Source organism: Cajanus cajan, chromosome 2 (assembly GCF_000230855.2).
Source record: "Cajanus cajan strain Asha chromosome 2, NIPB_CcT2T_4, whole genome shotgun sequence".
Lineage (NCBI taxonomy): Eukaryota > Viridiplantae > Streptophyta > Magnoliopsida > Fabales > Fabaceae > Cajanus > Cajanus cajan.
In genome coordinates this window covers 48,806,832-48,824,986 of record NC_138518.1, presented here as the reverse complement: position 1 = coordinate 48,824,986, position 18,155 = coordinate 48,806,832, and the positions used below count along the sequence as shown (strand labels likewise).

At 34.9% G+C, this 18,155-nt stretch overlaps 1 protein-coding gene and 1 long non-coding RNA gene across 4 annotated transcripts; one reads left to right on the top strand and one right to left on the bottom strand.

The window, feature by feature from the left end:
• Positions 1–752: 752 nt before the first annotated feature.
• LOC109817986 (reticulon-like protein B8) lies at positions 753–11,696 on the top strand. 3 transcript variants are annotated; one of them, XM_020383356.3, is made up of 6 exons: positions 753–888; positions 2,769–2,961; positions 3,055–3,235; positions 3,339–3,480; positions 4,743–4,812; positions 11,375–11,696. In XM_020383356.3, exons 2-6 carry the CDS (start codon positions 2,787–2,789, stop codon positions 11,542–11,544), a joined length of 738 nt encoding a protein of 245 aa, XP_020238945.1. In that variant the 5' UTR covers positions 753–888; positions 2,769–2,786; the 3' UTR covers positions 11,545–11,696. The 3 variants fall into 3 exon arrangements, with proteins under 3 accessions (XP_020238945.1, XP_082924465.1, XP_020238944.1); XM_083068339.1 differs by lacking the exon at positions 11,375–11,696 and adding an exon at positions 7,293–7,430 and having other exon boundaries at positions 794–991; XM_020383355.2 differs by having other exon boundaries at positions 795–991.
• On the bottom strand, positions 10,548–18,053 carry LOC145954320 (uncharacterized). The gene is made up of 2 exons (XR_014431524.1): positions 17,806–18,053; positions 10,548–10,984 (listed from the first exon to the last, which is right to left on the bottom strand). It is a non-coding gene; the product is annotated as an uncharacterized LOC145954320 (long non-coding RNA).
• Positions 18,054–18,155: the final 102 nt, after the last annotated feature.

The window sequence follows — 18,155 nt, the reverse complement described above, 5'->3', positions numbered from 1 at the left end:
AAAATGAATGAAATAATTGTTCATCTTTTTTAATCAACCACTCATTCAATTTATCTCTTTTTTATTTAAAATGATTAAAAAGTTATTGTATAAATATCAACAACAAAATTATTCTAAATATACTATTTTTTAGTGAAAGAATAAAAAAATAAAAATTATATAAGTCGATGACAAGATCTAAATCTAGGTATTTATCATTAAGTTTCTACATGAAGTTATAAAATTATATTAGATTATTTATTAAAATAAGTTCAAACCATCTAATGAGTAACTCATAAAATGTTTTATAAGTATATCTAAACACTCTTTTAAACATGTCTAGTGATTAGTGATTAAGAATCTCTATTTATTGAATAAAATTTTATTTTTATCAAAAAAAAATATCTAAACACTTTCTTAAATATTTATAAAATAAAATAAATACAAATAAGTTATTTATAATTTCTTTTAAACAAAACATAAATAGTTAAATTTAAAAACTTATCTATCATTTTACAAATTTATTCGAGTACTTTTTTAATTTCAAGAATCAATATAATAACGTGTTAAGGGAGTAAAATTAATATTTACTCTTAATATGTATATTTTTTTAATATAAAGTGAAAACTACTCCAAGTAACACCAATAAATATGTAATTAAAAACATTGATTTCAAATATGAATGAGATGAAAAATGAAAAATAAAAATAAATAATAAATAATAAATAAAAAAAAGTACAGGGACCACTGTCTAGAATCCAGAAAGACCAAAAATACATTCAAACACGTTATTTATTAAACACTTTCTCTTGAACAAAAGTCTCCAACGCTTTTAATTAATTACATAAGATGAGAGACAGATGATATGGTAGTTGCCTCATGGCTGGTTGGTAGTTGACTAGTTGATCAGTTAAGTTATTCAGCTTTTGCATGCTCCCTGTGTTGTACTTGGGATAAACTTTTCATGCCATAGCACCCCATCTCTCTATTTCCTTCTCTGCCTCTCTCTCTGGTAATTTGATGAATTTCATTTGCTTATGATACTGAATTTTGTTCTTTCTTTCATCAATTGTTACAGTTGTTGTGTATCTCTCTTAGGCTTGGTGGGTTAAATTTTGTGTGGTGGTTTTTGTTCCTCTAGGGAGGGAATCTTTTATTTGTTAGTGAATGATGGGGGCATAAAAGTTTATTTCCTTTTTACTTTTTTATCTATGTTATAATATATGTCATAAGCTCTTGAGATTTGTGAATTAAAAAAAAGAAAAGAAATCTATGGTTTCCCTTTTCCTTTTTGCCTCACCGATTATAATTCTTTGAGAATTTTCTTTCTTTTACTCGTGATACTTTTCTGGCCATATATGTATATATGGAAACGAGTTTATTTATTCTTTCAGTAGTTTGGTTATAATTTTTATTCCCTTTGGGTAATTGATTTTCCTTAATAGGTTTTGTAGTTTCAGAATCTTGCTGGCAAATAGTATATTGAGGCTATCAAGGTTTTACGGTTAACTGATTAGGTTGTTGCCTTTTTTTGTTCTTTGTAGTGCCCAAGTAATTTAAACTTGCTTTTTCTTTGCAATTACCTCTTATGCTTTTGACCATTTGGTCCATTCCCTGCCTCAATTGTGAAGTAGGGAGGGAAAGTGACAAGGAGATCAATGCATCAGGGAAAACCTGTTAAAAGTAGTCCTATTCATTTAGAACCAATTCTTATATGAAGACCTTCTACTGAATACTGGTACTTGGAAACTTCATTGTTTTTGCAACTTTGGGAGCCCCTTGGTTGTCTCTTCAAATGACACAGACAACTGTGTTTCTTCTAGTTGGCCAACTTTTAAGTTGAGAAACCTGGCTGAAGCTATAACCTTGCCATTTGCCTTCTTATTTCATCCATTTTATTTTCTTTCTATATGATTGTTAATACATTTTTTTGGGTAATGATTGTTGGTGCATTTTATTAATGATATTATCTGCCCCTTTTTATATGGTGGACAACTTGGAATAATGGTTATGCAACATTTATAAAGAGCATCTAAGGTCAGCTTGCTCTCCTTGGTAATGAATTAACCAGAGATTGAATCAGATTGGACCAAGAAACTGATTTATTAATTTTGATATTTTTCAACCCTTCTAACTTTTTCTATGTGGAAGGTTCAGTTGAAAATAAAAAATTAATCTTGAGGAATTGTTAAAGAAGTGTAGTGAAGACAAAAGGAGGTACAGGCTTTGAAGGGCTTCGAGGAATCTAAGCTTTGAATTGCAGAATGGAACTCAAGATTGAAATACTGACCAACTACTTAGTCAAATAGGATTTGATATCATGTGCAGAACCAAATCAATCCAAATAACTTCTATCTCTAACAAAAATGAAAAAGGAAAAGGTGAAGAAAAGGAATTACCTGAGAAATTCAATCATCTACTGGAGACAGTATAAAGTTAAGATCCATAATGATTACAAACTGAGCCTAACACTCACCAAATGACTTGATATGCCGTCAATGTGGCAAACTTGGTGATTTTAAATGCAGAGAGATTAAATTAATTATTTGTTAGATATGTTTCCTCTGTGACCTACAAGAATTCTGTGTTGGATGTTTGTAACAATAGCATTAATTTGTGAACTTTTAATTTGAAATTAACAATATGGTCACTTCTTATGTCAGAAAAGAATGAACCCTATACATTATTTGTTGGTTTTCTCCTATATATTAATAATGACAGACTTATACTTGGTATGAGAAGAGCTATCTTGTACAGTCTTTAATAATGTTCTTTTTGGTTCATTGTAGCACACTAGCACTGGAACAATGTCTGAGAAAATCACAGCTGAGAACCTTATTGAAAGCCTTGTGGACACATTCGTTGACAAGCAAAAATCTGTACCATTCTTTGGGGGTGAAAAGTCAGACTCAGTGAGTTCAGAGATCAATAGACTGTTTGGACGCCAGAAACCCGTGCACCATATTTTAGGGGGTGGAAAATGTATGGCGTTTATAGTCAATTTATTGTAAAATGTACAGTATTAGCATCAACTAAACCATTTAAATCATTTTTTTGTGCCCTTGAATGTTGTAGCTGCTGATGTCTTGTTATGGAGGAACAAGAAGATTTCTGCAAGTGTTTTAACTGGTGCAACAGTTGTATGGGTGCTCTTTGAATGGCTTAATTATAATTTCCTTACTATTTTAGGCTTTGTTTTGGTTCTTGTCATGCTTGCCCAGTTTCTATGGTCAAATGCTTCTGGCATGTTTAACAGGTTATTTAATGCATCTTTGCATCCTTTTCTCCTCTAATTTATGTGGATGTGTTACTCAACACTACAGCTTTAATTAAGTATGATTTGTTCTTTAAATTGACAGCACACCATCTAATGTACCCCGCCTTGTTCTCCCAGAAGAACTCTTTGTGAATATTGCAACTGTAGTTGGTGGTGAAGTTAACAAGGGCTTGAGGTTTCTTCAAGATGTTGCTTGTGGAGGAAACTTGAAGCAGTTTCTTATTGTATGTTTGTGTTTTTATTGATTTACCTTGATATTGTCATTTATCATTTAAAGTCAAGCCTAAAACATGTTTTTCAAGGTGAAACCATTCTTTAGTTTCTGACACCTGTGTTTGCCTCTGCTTATTTTTCAATTACTTCCTTTTATTTTTGAAGATTTCTTTATACTTTTTTTAATAGTTACTTCAATTATAGTTATCGTTGGAAAAAGTTAGTTTATTTATAGTTGTCGTGGCAAATACTAGTTTGATCTTTTCTTATTGGGTAGGCTATATTGACCCAATATTGACCCAATATTGACTACACTTGATGAAATGCTATGTGATTCCATTATAACATTATATTCCATAGTCTGTCACCAAATTTGTTTTTTTTAAATCAATGGTCCATCACATGCCACATCAGCAAAATAGAAGCCACTTTGGAGTCAAGTTAAGATTGTTTTAGTAAATCCTGGGAACTAAATTTTGTTAAGACTTTCCATTGTAGTTTCGCCCTATTTTAAGGCATGAAATTTCAAGGCAGGATATATGAAATTATTGCTATAGAAATACATTTAGAATTAACAAGAACTCTAATTAACAGACACCATTAAGAAAAAGTTGCTTGATGTTGTACGTACATTCAAGTAAACTAAACCTTGTGCAAAAGTAGTGTGTGAAAGTCATTTCTCTTAAGCTGTCTATAATTGTGTGTTCTGTGGTAATGCCTCATAATGTTACTTACATTGTTGCCACCAGAGATGTGAACATTATTTTGCTAGGAGAACGTAGAGTTGGAACCATGTAGGGAGTGTGGGAGGGGAATAAACTGAAAACAACAAGGATGGTAATACACTGAATTTGGGAAAAACAGATTGGAATTTTGACGAGTAAATAAATGGATTTGTTATTTTTCTTGTTTTGGTGTATCTTGTTTGGATCCAAATTTTCTGCAATCAATTTTTTTTCATGCATTTATGCAATCAGAAAATTAAACTGGAACCATTGAATGAAGATCAAATTGCTCATATTTTATTCCTGGCAAATTGGACTTGAAACATGCATTTGAGATTTGAGCTGTCCTATGTTTATCCAATAATTCTAATTTGCTGAATGCGTAACATGAAAAACTGACTACAAAAAATCCAAATTTCTCTGCTATACCATTTGAACTTGCTTTTAACAAATTTATGTACCTTATGAATTTACTTCAACATGTTGAAAAGAAAAGTTACATGAATTATTTACATGCAAATTGTGATCAATGGTCAAAACTTCTCCAGGTGGTAGGAAGTTTGTTTGCTGGTGCTGTGGTTGGAAGCTGGTGCAATTTTATAACTGTCATCTATATTGGTGAGAGACCTGCTTTCTTTTCATCTTTTAATAGATTTCCTATTCCTTTGATTCATACATTGACCTACATTTTTTTTTATATTATTAAGATTACTGCCAAGTAACTTAGCTGTTATAGGTTCTAGTTGTTGAAATGGCCTCACTACTCATAGGGGTAATGTTGTATACATTTAAGCTTCCCTAGACCCCATAGCAGTGACATGCAAGTTTGAAAATGTATACTTTATGTTTCAACTAACTCTATGAAATATTTTTTCCACAAAACTTAAGCAATTGAAGTTGTACAACACTAAAAACCAGCCTAATGAATGTGCACCACTACATGTAATGGAAAACACTGTTGCGGAGGCAGGATATCATTTTAAAAGGAATCAATACTAAAATTTCAATTTTTTTTTTCTTTTTCTTAGGGGATCATAAAATATTTTTATATAGAAGTTTCAAAGGGGGCTACAAATTTTGGGGGACAGCCCCAGTCCCCCCATAGCTCTGACCCTGGGAAAACAGGTTGAGATATATTTGAGATAAGATGCAGGGGTGAAGGAATTTTGATATTGTTAAGATAATTCTATAAGATATAGTTTAGATATACTGGTTTATCTTCTCCTAATTTCTAGTTTAGTTTCCTTAGTCAGTTTTATCTAAATCTCAAAACTTTAGGGATTGATTATGTTTTATGCCTATTTATTTTATTGTACCTATTCAGATTCAATAATAAGAAATTATTCAAGTTGGTACCAGAGCACTCTGGTCCAGGAACCCTAATCCAGCCGCCAACATCTAGGGTTTCTAGGGTTTTCGAGTTTTTTCCGCAGTTGTCGGAGTTGACACCGCCTGCACACTCAGAGGTTGCCGATCGGCCTCTCTGTCGCGAGCCACCGTCAGCCGCCGTCTCACGCGCTCTCACGCGCGGTTCTTGTTGAGGAAGCTCGCCGGCGCGTGGGCTTCACGCGCCGCCCTACCAGCCTCCGTTTGCGACGCGGTTCACTCCGTTGGACTCGTCGTCCCTCCCTCTTCTCGTTTTGACCCTTTTCAGGTTGTGGGTCACACTCTAGGTGGTATGTTGGTGGTCGTTTGGTTGCGGCCTCGGAGTTTCGTGGTCGTTTGGTGTTGTTTGGTTGTTGTCTCAGAGTTCCGTGGCTGTTTGGTTTCGTGGTTGGTTGTTTGCTGTTTTTCTTCTTTTTCTCTTCATGGCAGAGAACCCAAAAATTGAATCTTCCAAATGGGGGCTGGTCTCCTTTGCCTTTTCTGGATCACCTACTATTACATCCGAAAAGCTTAATGGTAAAAATTATTTGGATTGGTCCACTGCGGTTGAAATGTGGTTTTTAGGTTAGGGTCTCTATGATCATCTTACTAAAAGGGCGTCCGAAGTTGATAAAGAGGTGAGAGATGAATGGCAACGGACAGATTATCAACTTGTATCTCTATTGTGGCAGTCCATTGAGCCTAAATTAATGGTGCATTTTCGTCCGTACAAGACATGCTATGATATTTGGAAGAAGGCTCGAAATGTCTATGCCAATGATATCCAAAGAATATACGAGTCTGTTCATGGTCTGGCAACTCTTCGTATGGTTGATAATGATTTGCCGACGTATTTGAATCGTGCTCAATCCACTATTGATGAGCTCAAGCTAATCTTGGTTAGTGATGATCCTCAACAAATATTAAACAAACTTGATAATATGTTTATGGTGTTTATCCTTCAAGGACTTCACAAAGATTACGGATCTGTTCGAGATCAAATCTTGACAAATCCTGTCATTCCTACAGTAGAAGAACTCATAGATCGATTGATTCGGGTCCCTTCACCAGAGGCAGATCCTCACACAGAATCTGAGTCCTCTGCTTTTATCTCTAGTACAGCTGACCGTGGAAGTCGAGGGCGTGGTCGAGGTCGTGGTCGCGGTAAAGGGGGTAGAGGAAACCTCCATTGTACCTACTATCAGAGAGATTGACATACACGAGATAGGTGTTATTCCTTGCATGGCTTTCCGAGCAAGACAGCTAATGTGGCTCAATCTCCAACTTCAGCTCTAGAGCTCAAGATTGAACCGGAGGGCAATCATCCAATCACATTATCTACCGAGGATTACCAAGAATATCTTCAATTGAAGGCAACTAAACAAGCCTCTTCTTCCATAACTGTTGCTCATACTGGTAATTCTACAGCCTATCTCTCTCATTCTACGTCTATTGGACCTTGGGTTTTGGACTCCGGTGCTTCTGATCACCTAACTGGTAATGTCTCCCTTTTTCCTAACCTATCGTCACCTAAAACTCCACACCATATCACTCTTGCATATGGGTCAAAAGTCCAAGCCACTGGTATTGGTCAAATAACACCTCTCCCATCACTACCATTAAAATCTGTTTTACTAGTTCTTGGATGTCCCTTTAATTTGATTTCTATAAGTAAGTTGACTCGGTCACTAAATTGTGTTATAACCTTCACTTCTGATTCTTTCTTGATACAGGACCGGAGTACGGGACAGACGATTAGAGCCGGATCTGAATCACATGGTCTCTACTACCTTCAACCTTCTACCTCTACCATATGTGCATCTATTGAGTCTCCTGGTTTAATCCATCGTCGCCTGGGTCATCCAAGCTTGAATAAATTAAAGAAAATGGTACCTCATCTCTAACGGTTGGAGTCCTTAGAGTGTGAGTCGTGTCAATTAGGGAAGCATGTTAGAACTTCTTTTCCTAATAGTATTAGTAGTCGAGCTATGTCTTCTTTTGATGTTATTCATTCTGATGTTTGGGGTCCTAGTCGCGTTCCTTCTCTTTTAGGACATAGGTATTACGTCACCTTTATTGATGATTTTTCTGGATGTACTTGGATATTTTTAATGAAAAATCGTTCTGAGTTATTCAATATTTTCCTAAGTTTCTATTCGGAGATCAAAACTCAATTTGGCAAAGTAATTCGGATTTTACGAAGTGATAATGCTAAAGAATATTTTTCAGATTGCTTCAAATCATTTATGGCTTCCCATGACATTCTACATCAATCTAGCTGCCCTCATACACCTCAACAAAATGGTGTAGCTGAGCGAAAACATAGACATATTGTGGACACTGCTCGTACTCTTTTATTGAATGCCAATGCACCCCCAAAGTTGTGGGGCGATGTTGTCCTCACTGCAGGGTATTTAATAAATCGAATGTCATCGTCTGTCTTGAATGATCAAGTACCTCATTCCCTATTATACCCATTGGATCCTCTTTATTCTGTTCATCCTCGTGTCTTTGGCTGTACTTGTTTTGTCCATGATCTTTTCTCAGGATGTGCTAAGTTGTCTGCTCGGGCCATCAAATGTGTTTTTTTAGGATACTCTCGTGTCCAAAAGGGGTACCGTTGTTACTCTCCTGCTACGCATCGATTTTACACTAGTGCAGATGTCACTTTCTTTGAAGATACACCATATTTTATTGCCACAGATGTCTCTCCAGTTGACTCAGATCTCCTCTCTCAGGTATTGCCTATTCCTCATTTTGATCATAGTGTGCCTCCTACCACACCTGCTACTTTAGAGGCACCACATCCTCCCGCACTACCAGGGTCTGACCATCCTCTACACCGATTTGGGATAACCTATGAGCGTCGGTCACATACTGTTGTTCCTCCCAATGATTCTTCAATTGAGCCATGTGATTCTACTCCTGCTTTAGTCTCCTCACCTACTCCGGCCCCACTTACCTCAGTTGACTTGCCCATTGCTCTTCGTAAAGGTAGTCGTTCTACTTGTAATCCTCATCCTATTTATAACTTTATTTCATATCATCGTTTGTCTCCTACTTATTATGCTTTTGTCTCTGCTATTTCCTCTATTACCATTCCCAAGACAGTACAGGAGGCCTTAACCCATCCAGGATGGCGTCAAGCAATGATTGATGAGATGACAACTTTAGACTCCAACCACACTTGGATACTTGTCCCACCTCCGCCTGGAAAATCTGTTGTTGGTTGTCGGTGGGTATTTAATGTTAAAGTGGGCCCTGATGGACAGGTGGATAGATTGAAAGCTCGTCTTGTGGCTAAGGGATACATGCAAGTATATGGTTTGGATTACAGCGACACCTTCTCTCCAGTTGCGAAGATGGCCTCAGTTCGTCTCTTCTTAGCTATGGCTGCTATGAGGCATTGGCCTTTGTTTCAATTAGACATCAAAAATGCCTTCTTACATGGTGATTTGGAGGAGGAGATTTATATGGATCAACCTCCTGGGTTTGTTGCTCAAGGGGGGTCTGGTCTTGTATGTAAATTACAAAAGTCCTTGTATGGCCTCAAACAATCACCTCGTGCTTGGTTTGGTCGGTTTAGCAAAGTTATACAGGAATTTGGAATGATCCGCTGCGAGACAGACCACTCTGTCTTCTTTAGACGCTCATCGACACATAGATTTATCTATCTTTTTGTTTATGTAGATGACATTGTGATTACAGGTGATGATCAGGAGGGCATCAAGGCTCTGAAGCAACACTTATTTAAACACTTTCAAACTAAGGATTTAGGTCCCCTACGTTATTTCCTCGGGATTGAGGCCGCTCAGTCAAAGACCGGTATTGCTATTTCTCAGAGAAAATATGTCCTTGATATTCTAGAAGAGACCGGACTTACGGATTGTAAGCCAGTTGACACTCCCATGGATCCTAATGTGAAGCTTATGCCTAATTAGGGGGAGCCTTATCCTGACCCAGGGAGATATCGGAGATTAGTGGAAAAATTGAATTATTTCACCATGACTAGACCTGATATATCTTTTCCTGTCAGTGTTGTAAGTCAGTTTCTTAACTCTCCCTGTGAGAGTCATTGGCTTACAGTTGTTCGAATCCTTAGATACATCAAAAGATCACCAGGAAAAGGACTTGTTTACAATGATAGAGGACATACAAACATTGTTGGATATTCAGATGCAGATTGGGCAGGTGATGCAAGTGATAGGCGGTCAACATCAGGCTATTGTGTCTTCATGGGTGGTAATCTTATCTCATGGAAGAGTAAAAAGCAAAGTGTTGTTGCACGATCAAGTACAGAAGCAGAATATCGTGCTATGGCTCACACCACATGTGAGCTCTTGTGGCTAAAATTCTTAATTCAAGAGTTGCAGTTTTGCAAGGTTGGTCATATGGAACTAGTTTGTGATAACCAGTCAGCTTTATACCTCTCCTCTAATCCAGTTTTTCATGAGAGAACAAAGCATATAGAGGTTGATTGCCATTTCATCAGAGAAAAGATCCTCTCCGGTATCATCAAGACCTCCTCAGTTTGCTCCAAGGATCAACTTATAGATATCTTTACTAAATCTTTACGAGGTCCTAGGATAACATATATATGTAACAAGCTAGATGCATATGATATATATGCTCCAGCTTGAGGGGGAGTGTTAAGATAATTCTATAAGATATAGTTTAGATATACTGATTTATCTTCTCCTAATTTCTAGTTTAGTTTCCTTAGTCAGTTTTATCTAAATCCCTAAACTTTAGGGATTGATTATGTTTTATGCCTATTTATTTTATTGTACCTATTTAGATTCAATAATAAGAAATTATTCAAGTGATATTAACATTGTGAACTGATGACGGAAAGCACAACACAATAATAGTAACTCATTGATAGAGTAATAAGCAGTGGAAATAAAATATCTATACTTTAAGAATAGGCGAAGAGTACTAACAAAATAGAGCAAAAACATAAGTCACAAATGTACAAGAGGCATAGATTTTTAACGTGGGAAGTTTCTCAATGCAAAGGTAAAATCCACATATTGTTTAGATCACAGAAACAACTCTACTATGATCAATAAAGGATATGAAGAGTCTCCAACAAGTACACAAACAGTGCTTGCAATTAGTCAAAATAACCAAAGCACCAATACAAATGAGAAATAAGACGAAAACCCCAAAATAAAGTTGTTTATATGAGCATATTTTCTCCCGCTCTATACCATCAATCAATGATCTAACCGTTGAAACTTGCAAATGGAAAACCACTTTGACGAAACTGCTGTAAAAAAAGTCCGGTCCAACAGTGAAAGAATCGCTAGTTGCAATTCAAAAATGGATTTCTGGTGGATATGCCAACTGCACACTGTTTTTCTCTCTTCTCTTCTCTCTATTTGCTGTTGTGTAACCTGACTCCTTTCCTCTTAGTTAAGTGCTATAATATGCCATTTCAAGACAAGAACTGAATCTTATTTATATACAAATATAGGCGAAATTGAAACAGAAATTAAACTCTATTGTTTGAGAAAATAGTTATGTACTAATGGTGTATAGAACTTTTACACAGTCATCTAACCATAAATTGACAAATATGATAAATTTGTTTATTTTTACAAAAACTAGTCATACATACCATGATTTCTAATTTGTTGGTCGTGTAAATTTTTTATACTGATAGAGTATAAAAATTATATTCATATTGTTTTTTTGGATCTTGTTAACATTTCACATGACACCTCTTAGAAGTTCCAATGATGTTTCTCCACTTCCAGTTGATTGTTCATGTTGTACTTGATTGCCGAGACTAATTTCTTTTGCTTTTAAGGTTTTGTTGCTGCACATACACTTCCAGTTCTCTATGAAAAGTATGAGGATGAAGTTGACAACTTTGTCTACAAGGTCCTAGATCAGATGCAAAATCACTATAGAAATCTGGATGCTAGTGTGCTCAGCAAAATTTCCAAGGGAAAGCTCAAAGGAAAGAAACATGAATAGGTTTATCAATATGGCTTATGTTAATTAATTTGACATTAAATGGCCATCTGATCACATGATGGCATAAGGGGGGAACAACATATTTCTTCAATATGAATTATACAAATACTGAGTGGAATAAATAAAATTGCATTTATGTTTGTCGTTTCTAATGTTCTTTTACCCAAGTTGTGATCTTGAAATGTTATCTCTTCAATTGGCCAGAGACTACAATGGTGACTTGCAAATTTGTGATGGCACTTCAAAGGCAGAGTTGTTAAATATGTATTTGGACTATGCACATTGTTAATTTTGATAAGGTCAAATGAAATGACCGACATTGTTGGCTATATGGTTATCAAGCTAATAACTGGATATTGCATTGGGTCGTGATTATGGGCTCATTCCCGTAATGGGCTTAATCATAAAGACTATTAGGGATTTTCTTCCTGCACCCATCCTTTTAATATATACACCCCTTCATTTAGAAGAATTTCAAGAAATACCTTTACATCTATATACATCCAATTCCTCTATTTCCTCTTCATCTTTTTACCTTCGCAGCCCCTTTCTAGAAAGGTCACATCTTAATTTGAAATGCGTAGTACTATGCCCCCTTTGAATTTGGTAGGGTACTTTGATTTTGACTTTGTTAGATGTAAAATAGATAGAAAAAGTACAAGTAAGATTTGCTATATTTTTGGTAGCTCCTTAATTCTTAGAATGTGAATTTAGATATGACTCAACTATATAAAACCAGTTTATAAGATGAGAACTATCACTTGTCCTTAACTTATATACTTTTTGTTGGTTTTATTTTTAGTTGATGTAGGACTCGAGTTTTTTTTCTAATATATAAGTGAGACTTTAGATTTTCCAATATATCCCTCACTGCCTAAAACTATTTGGTGCATGTATAAATGGTGGATAGTTCTTTTCAATGAATCTAGTTTAACTTTGATATCATATTAGAATGTGAATTTGGGCTTAACTTATCCCTACAAAATTAACTTGTAAGGGGGAGATTACTTCCACCACTTCTATACTTTATTAATTATGGTCATCTCACAAATTGATGTGAGATCTCCAACATAATTCAACATGTCACTATCAATGTATGTAGTTGTTAGAGTGTGTGTAAAAATTATTATTAGTTACATGTTGAGTAGAGGAGCAAATGTGATGACATCATGCCTAGGGGGTCAATCCAAAAGGAATTAAGAAAAGTGAGTTAGGCTTGAAGAAAGAAGACTAAGCTCATGTTGAGCTTTTGGTCATTTTCAGTAATTTACTTTCTTTTCTTTGTATATATTTTTCGTGATAAATGTTTTCTTAATTTTAACCATGTGTTTTTGGTCAAAGTGTATGAACTTATTTTCATGTAATTTTCTTTTTAAGAGTGTATTTAGTATTTTAGAAGGAATGCAACTAATATTTGAGATATGTGTTTATTGAGCTTGTTTGGACCATAAGAGAGTAGAGATTAATCTCTAAGGAAGTGGACGTCCACTTCATACACACTATTCTCCTATTAGTTCAAACAAAACCCATCAATTCACATATTTCACATACTAGTCATACTTTTGGCATGCTTGCTTCTACATCCCTTTTTATACTAACTCACTCCCATCACACCTTTTGTACTTTGTCATATGACAAGCTCTCATTAGCTACTTCAGATCTAGACTTTGACATCCAAAAAGGGAGGGAAAGTTCAAATTTGAATTAGAGTTTGTTATCTTGAGTACAAGTTAATTTAATCTTAGTTACACTTAATCATGATTAGCTTACCACAAGTTACCAAAATCTATATATGCATGTAACCCCCATTTGGTTAAATCACTTTGAGCATTTATGAGAATTGAAATTTCTTATTTCTCTCTTCAAAGTCTCTAGTTCTCTCCTTGAAGAATTTATTATCTTAAGACTTTTTTATCAAGAAATTTCTTCTTGTGACAAGATTAATCTCTCTTGCTTAACTTTCATTTGGAAGTGACACATCATACATTCTCTTCTCTATCCATTTTTGTTGTGTTCTTTTCTATTTGGAGCCATGAATGAAGATTGTAGGAGCAATGAACTCGAGGAGGAAAAACATCAATCATCTTCTCAACTAGTTTCATAAAAACTGGCCAAGTTGAATTAGATTTATACTACTTTAGTACTCAACCCAATTAAACTTAGTCGAGTTGGTGTCATTTGGATTTGTGAACATTTTTTAAGCAATCCAACCTAAACCAACCCAACTACAATTAGATTGTTTCAAGTTGAGACATCGGCTTGAGCAATTAAAAAATAAATATTTAAACCAATGTAAAAAAAATCAATGTAAATTGTTCTTTTTTACATCACCTGTTATTTTAACAAATGTTTAATTTTCTATTTGGATATTACTCTCTTCCTTATCTCCAAATTTCTCACATGCTCCCACCTAGGCATGACATTCTAACTTGGTCCCGTGAGTATCTCCGAACCCGCCTTGATTTGGACAAGAAAAACTCATGTTGACCGGGTTCGAGTTTTCCTCAATTGGTAAAATCGGGGATGGGGGTGGGGACGGGGATGTTAATACCTGCCCCACCCCCGCCCTCGTACCCGCCCACGTCCCGCTTAATAATATAATTAAAAAACTATCCTTATATATATATATATATACGCACACACACACCAAAATTAGAAACCTTTATATGTAAAAATTTGTATTATCTTATTTTTCTTTTATTTTTAATTTTTTCATATTTATTAGAAACAAAAAAAAAGGTCTAGGAGCGGAAGTGGGGCGGGGAAACCCGCACCCCGTCGGGGGTAGGGATGGGTACCCAGATTTTATCCCCAACAGGTATCGAGGGTGGAGGATGGATACCCAAATTTTATCCCCAACAGGTATCAAGGGTGAGGGCAGTTTAAATTTGTGGGGGCGGGACCAGGGAACATAAAACCCGCCCCTGCCCCACCCCACCCCACCCTGTTGCCATGCCTACTCCCACCATATATAATTTTGGTTGCTTACTAGTTGTTGGACTCAAGTCTAGTTGGAGATGTTGTAGGTTTTTCAATTTTTTTTGGAAGGGGGGTAGGGAATCGGTAGCATAATGAGAAGGGGGAAACTTGGGTTGTTATTGAGGTGGGAGGTTACTTTAGGGGGGAGGGGGTGGTGGAAGGGAAAAACTTGGGTTGTATGTAGGTTATTATTTGTGTGCAAGTAGGGGAGGGAGGTGTTACGCATCAAGAGATTCAGATACACATACATGCATCAACATTAATTAATATGATATTGTCCATTTTGAACCCAAGTGCTAGCCTTCATAATTTTGTTTTTGGTCATCTCCCAAAAGGCTTCATACTAATGAAAACTCTATATGTATATAAACTCATTTTCATCCTATTGTTCTAACGATGTGGGACTTTGACTATAGTACCCCAATAATTGTCCTCTCAAACAAAGGACTATATAGTGTAACCTCCCCTTCATACCATGCTCTAGGGACTTGCACCGACAACTTCCTAATTCTCCATGTTGATGGTAGGAAGACTCTCCATACATGGATCTATCAACATTGATAGGAAGGATTACTTTTGACACAATGGATCTTATTCTAGACTCACTTGCCAATGTTGTCATACTCGTCTTCATCACTTGGTCAAAACCATTGGCTCTGATACTAGTTTGTTAGGCACTAAGGGATATAGACACACACATGCCTTCACATTGGTATGCTATTGTCCCTTATAATTTTTTTTGGTAATCTTCCAGAAAGCATCATTCTAATGGAGATTATATGTGTATATAAACTCATTTTCATCCTCTTTTTCTAACAATATGAAACTTTGATTGTATCTTAATAATTCTCCCTTCAAACAAAAAAATCGTGATTTAACCTCCCCTCTTACCATGCTCTAAGTACTTGCATCACTATACACTTCTTAATTCTTCATGTTAATGGTAAAAAAAATCTCCACACATGGATCCACCGACACTAACAAGAAGAATTACTTTCAATTCAAGGGAACTTATTTTGGATATACTTGTCAATTCAATCATACTCATCTTGTCATTAAAACCATCAGCTCTAATACCAATTTGTTGGACATCGGGAGATTCGGATACACAAATGTGCCTTTACATTAGTAAGATGTTTTTCACTTTGGACATAAATCCTCATGATTTTGCTTTTTGATTATCTCCCAAAAGGCTTTATATGAAAACTATGTGTCTATATAAACTCCTATTTATCCTTGTGCTTTAACAATATGGGACTTTGATTATATCACAACAAGAGAAATGTTAGTTTTTTGAGTTGGGGGTTGGAGACGTGCATGCACTATGGGTGGACACAAGTAGTAATGGTGGTGGTAGGGGATGGAAATAGAACTTGGATTATTGTTTTTGTGAGTTGGTCAAGTTGAGGATGTTGTTAGAGCTTCTTTGATTAGATTTTTACTCTTCTACATCAATTTAAAGCTATATGATGTAGAAGTTACTTCTATTTTACATCAGTAACATCTATATAGATTACAAAATCAATGTAAAATGTCTTTTTCTAAATTAATGTAAAAGATTTTATTGTACTAGTGATTTCGATGTTTGATTAATTAGAAAATGGAAATGATGCCTGAAAAACTATATAATTATCAAAATTTAAAAGAGTATACAAAATTATAAATTAGCTATTAAAAAGACAACTTTTATCTTGCATCATGATACAAGAATATTTAGTCAAATACAAGAATATTTAGTCAAATGTGGTTTTAATGACAACAAACATCATAATCAAAGTTAAGTGTTAAATATTCTAAACTTTACGGTTATATTGTTTTTGCTTGAGATTGCTTAGGAAAGAACAAGATTGAAGTATGAAAGAATTTAAATGAGGGAGTGTTAGAGAAACTTAGAGCAAAATAGAAAATCCTTTAGAAAGTTATTAATTATAAGTATAAAAGGAAGACTTCATTAAGTCACGATGAAGTGGTATGTTTAAATATCTTTGGATCTATGTACAAAAGTTTGTTATTAGACTTAGAAAATACTTGTGTTGCAGTGTTTTTAAATACTTTGTTTTCATAAATTTTGTATCTACATTTAAGTTTTATATTTTCACTTTGTGAGTTATTATTTTTATAATTAAGAATCTTTGTGAAAGTTTGGAAAAAAGGTTTAGTATTAAAGAATACTTTGATTTTGTAATCTCAGGTTGAGATTACATGATGTAAGATTTGAGGGGCATGGAAAACACTTTCCTTTAATTGTTGTGATTACTGACAATGTTTCTTGTTGAAGGGATTGATTGTAGTTCTAAGAATTTTTGTGTGTAATCTTTCTTCTCACCCTTGACGATTTCCATCTTAGACAATCATTTTGAACATAATTTATATCATATGTTATTGGTTTATGTTAAATGCAAAACATATGATATAAAAGGAGTATTGACAACACACTCATTTTCATTAGGTAAAATTTATTAAAAATTACAAAATTAAGAGAAAGAATAATCATTAAATAAAGCATTAGATCTACGAAATTTTGTATTTTTTAATAAATTTCAACTAATTAGAGGAAGTGTTTAAAAGAATATATTACTAATATTTTTCATAATATAATAATATTATTTGGTTTGTTATTATGATATGCATCAAACATTGGATAGAATTTAAGTTTATCTTTCTTTACTATGTCATACTCTTATTATATTTTATTCTTACATCTTATCGTGACCACCAAATGAGTTCTTTAAAACTTATTTGGGAAAATGTTTTTTTTTTAAGATTATCAACACACAATTCAAGCCCTCTTATTCCTTCTTGTGTGTTTTTGTTTGACTTTCATTCTTGTGTGTTTTTGTTTTAGTCGTGTTCTATATATTTTTCTCGCTTGGTTTGAGAATGTGAGCACTAATTCCTATAAATAGTTCATTATTTTTGTTTATATTTCGATACAATCATAGAAGCCTCACTCTTTTTCATGAAGTTTACTTTTCTTTTCGTGGTGAGCTGATTATAGCATGACGCCACCTCAACGCGCGAGGGCCTCTTCATATGCTATCACTAAGCAACTAAACTCTCACTAGAAAGGTACCAAATTTTCATCAACGTCATCACAATACAAATTTTTACTCGTACTCCAAATATTAATTTCATTCAAAATAAGATTTTCAATGATTTCCCGAATGAGCAAATCATTCGGGTCCACACAACCAAAGATGTGATAAAGTTTTAGGGTGAAACTTAAACTATACAAGAGAATATATGCACCTAAGTCTCGCTTTAGAAATTAGAGCCACATACCTCACTGAAAAGTCATGAGAGAAATGAACAAGCACATGCTTTAGCCTTTCTTTCTAGGCAAGGCCACATTTGACCAAGAACATGTCTCTAGAATTTTTCATTTGGGCCTCTACATTCACCTTTTTATGAAGAGATTTTTAGTATATCCTAGTCATCTATGTGCATGCGACGATAGCACTCGAGCGTGTGTGAGAATTCATAATTCCACACTTTGAATGCTCCATGCGACAAGAAGCCATGAGCCTTCCTCAATCTATACCTGGCCACTCACACTCCACTAGGTAAAATTGCATGGACCAGACTACCCTCTTTGCAAGCATAAAGGATTGCTAATCTAACAAGGAAACATA

What these genes read in the sequence shown, in the direction of transcription:
- LOC109817986 (XM_020383356.3), top strand. Translation starts at nt 2,787, where the DNA reads ATGTCTGAGAAAATCACAGCTGAGAACCTTATTGAAAGCCTTGTGGAC. An exon ending in TATTTTAGGGGGTGGAAAAT is followed by an intron (nt 2,962 to 3,054) that starts GTATGGCGTTTA and finishes TGAATGTTGTAG; the next exon opens with CTGCTGATGTCTTGTTATGG. An exon ending in GCTTCTGGCATGTTTAACAG is followed by an intron (nt 3,236 to 3,338) that starts GTTATTTAATGC and finishes TTAAATTGACAG; the next exon opens with CACACCATCTAATGTACCCC.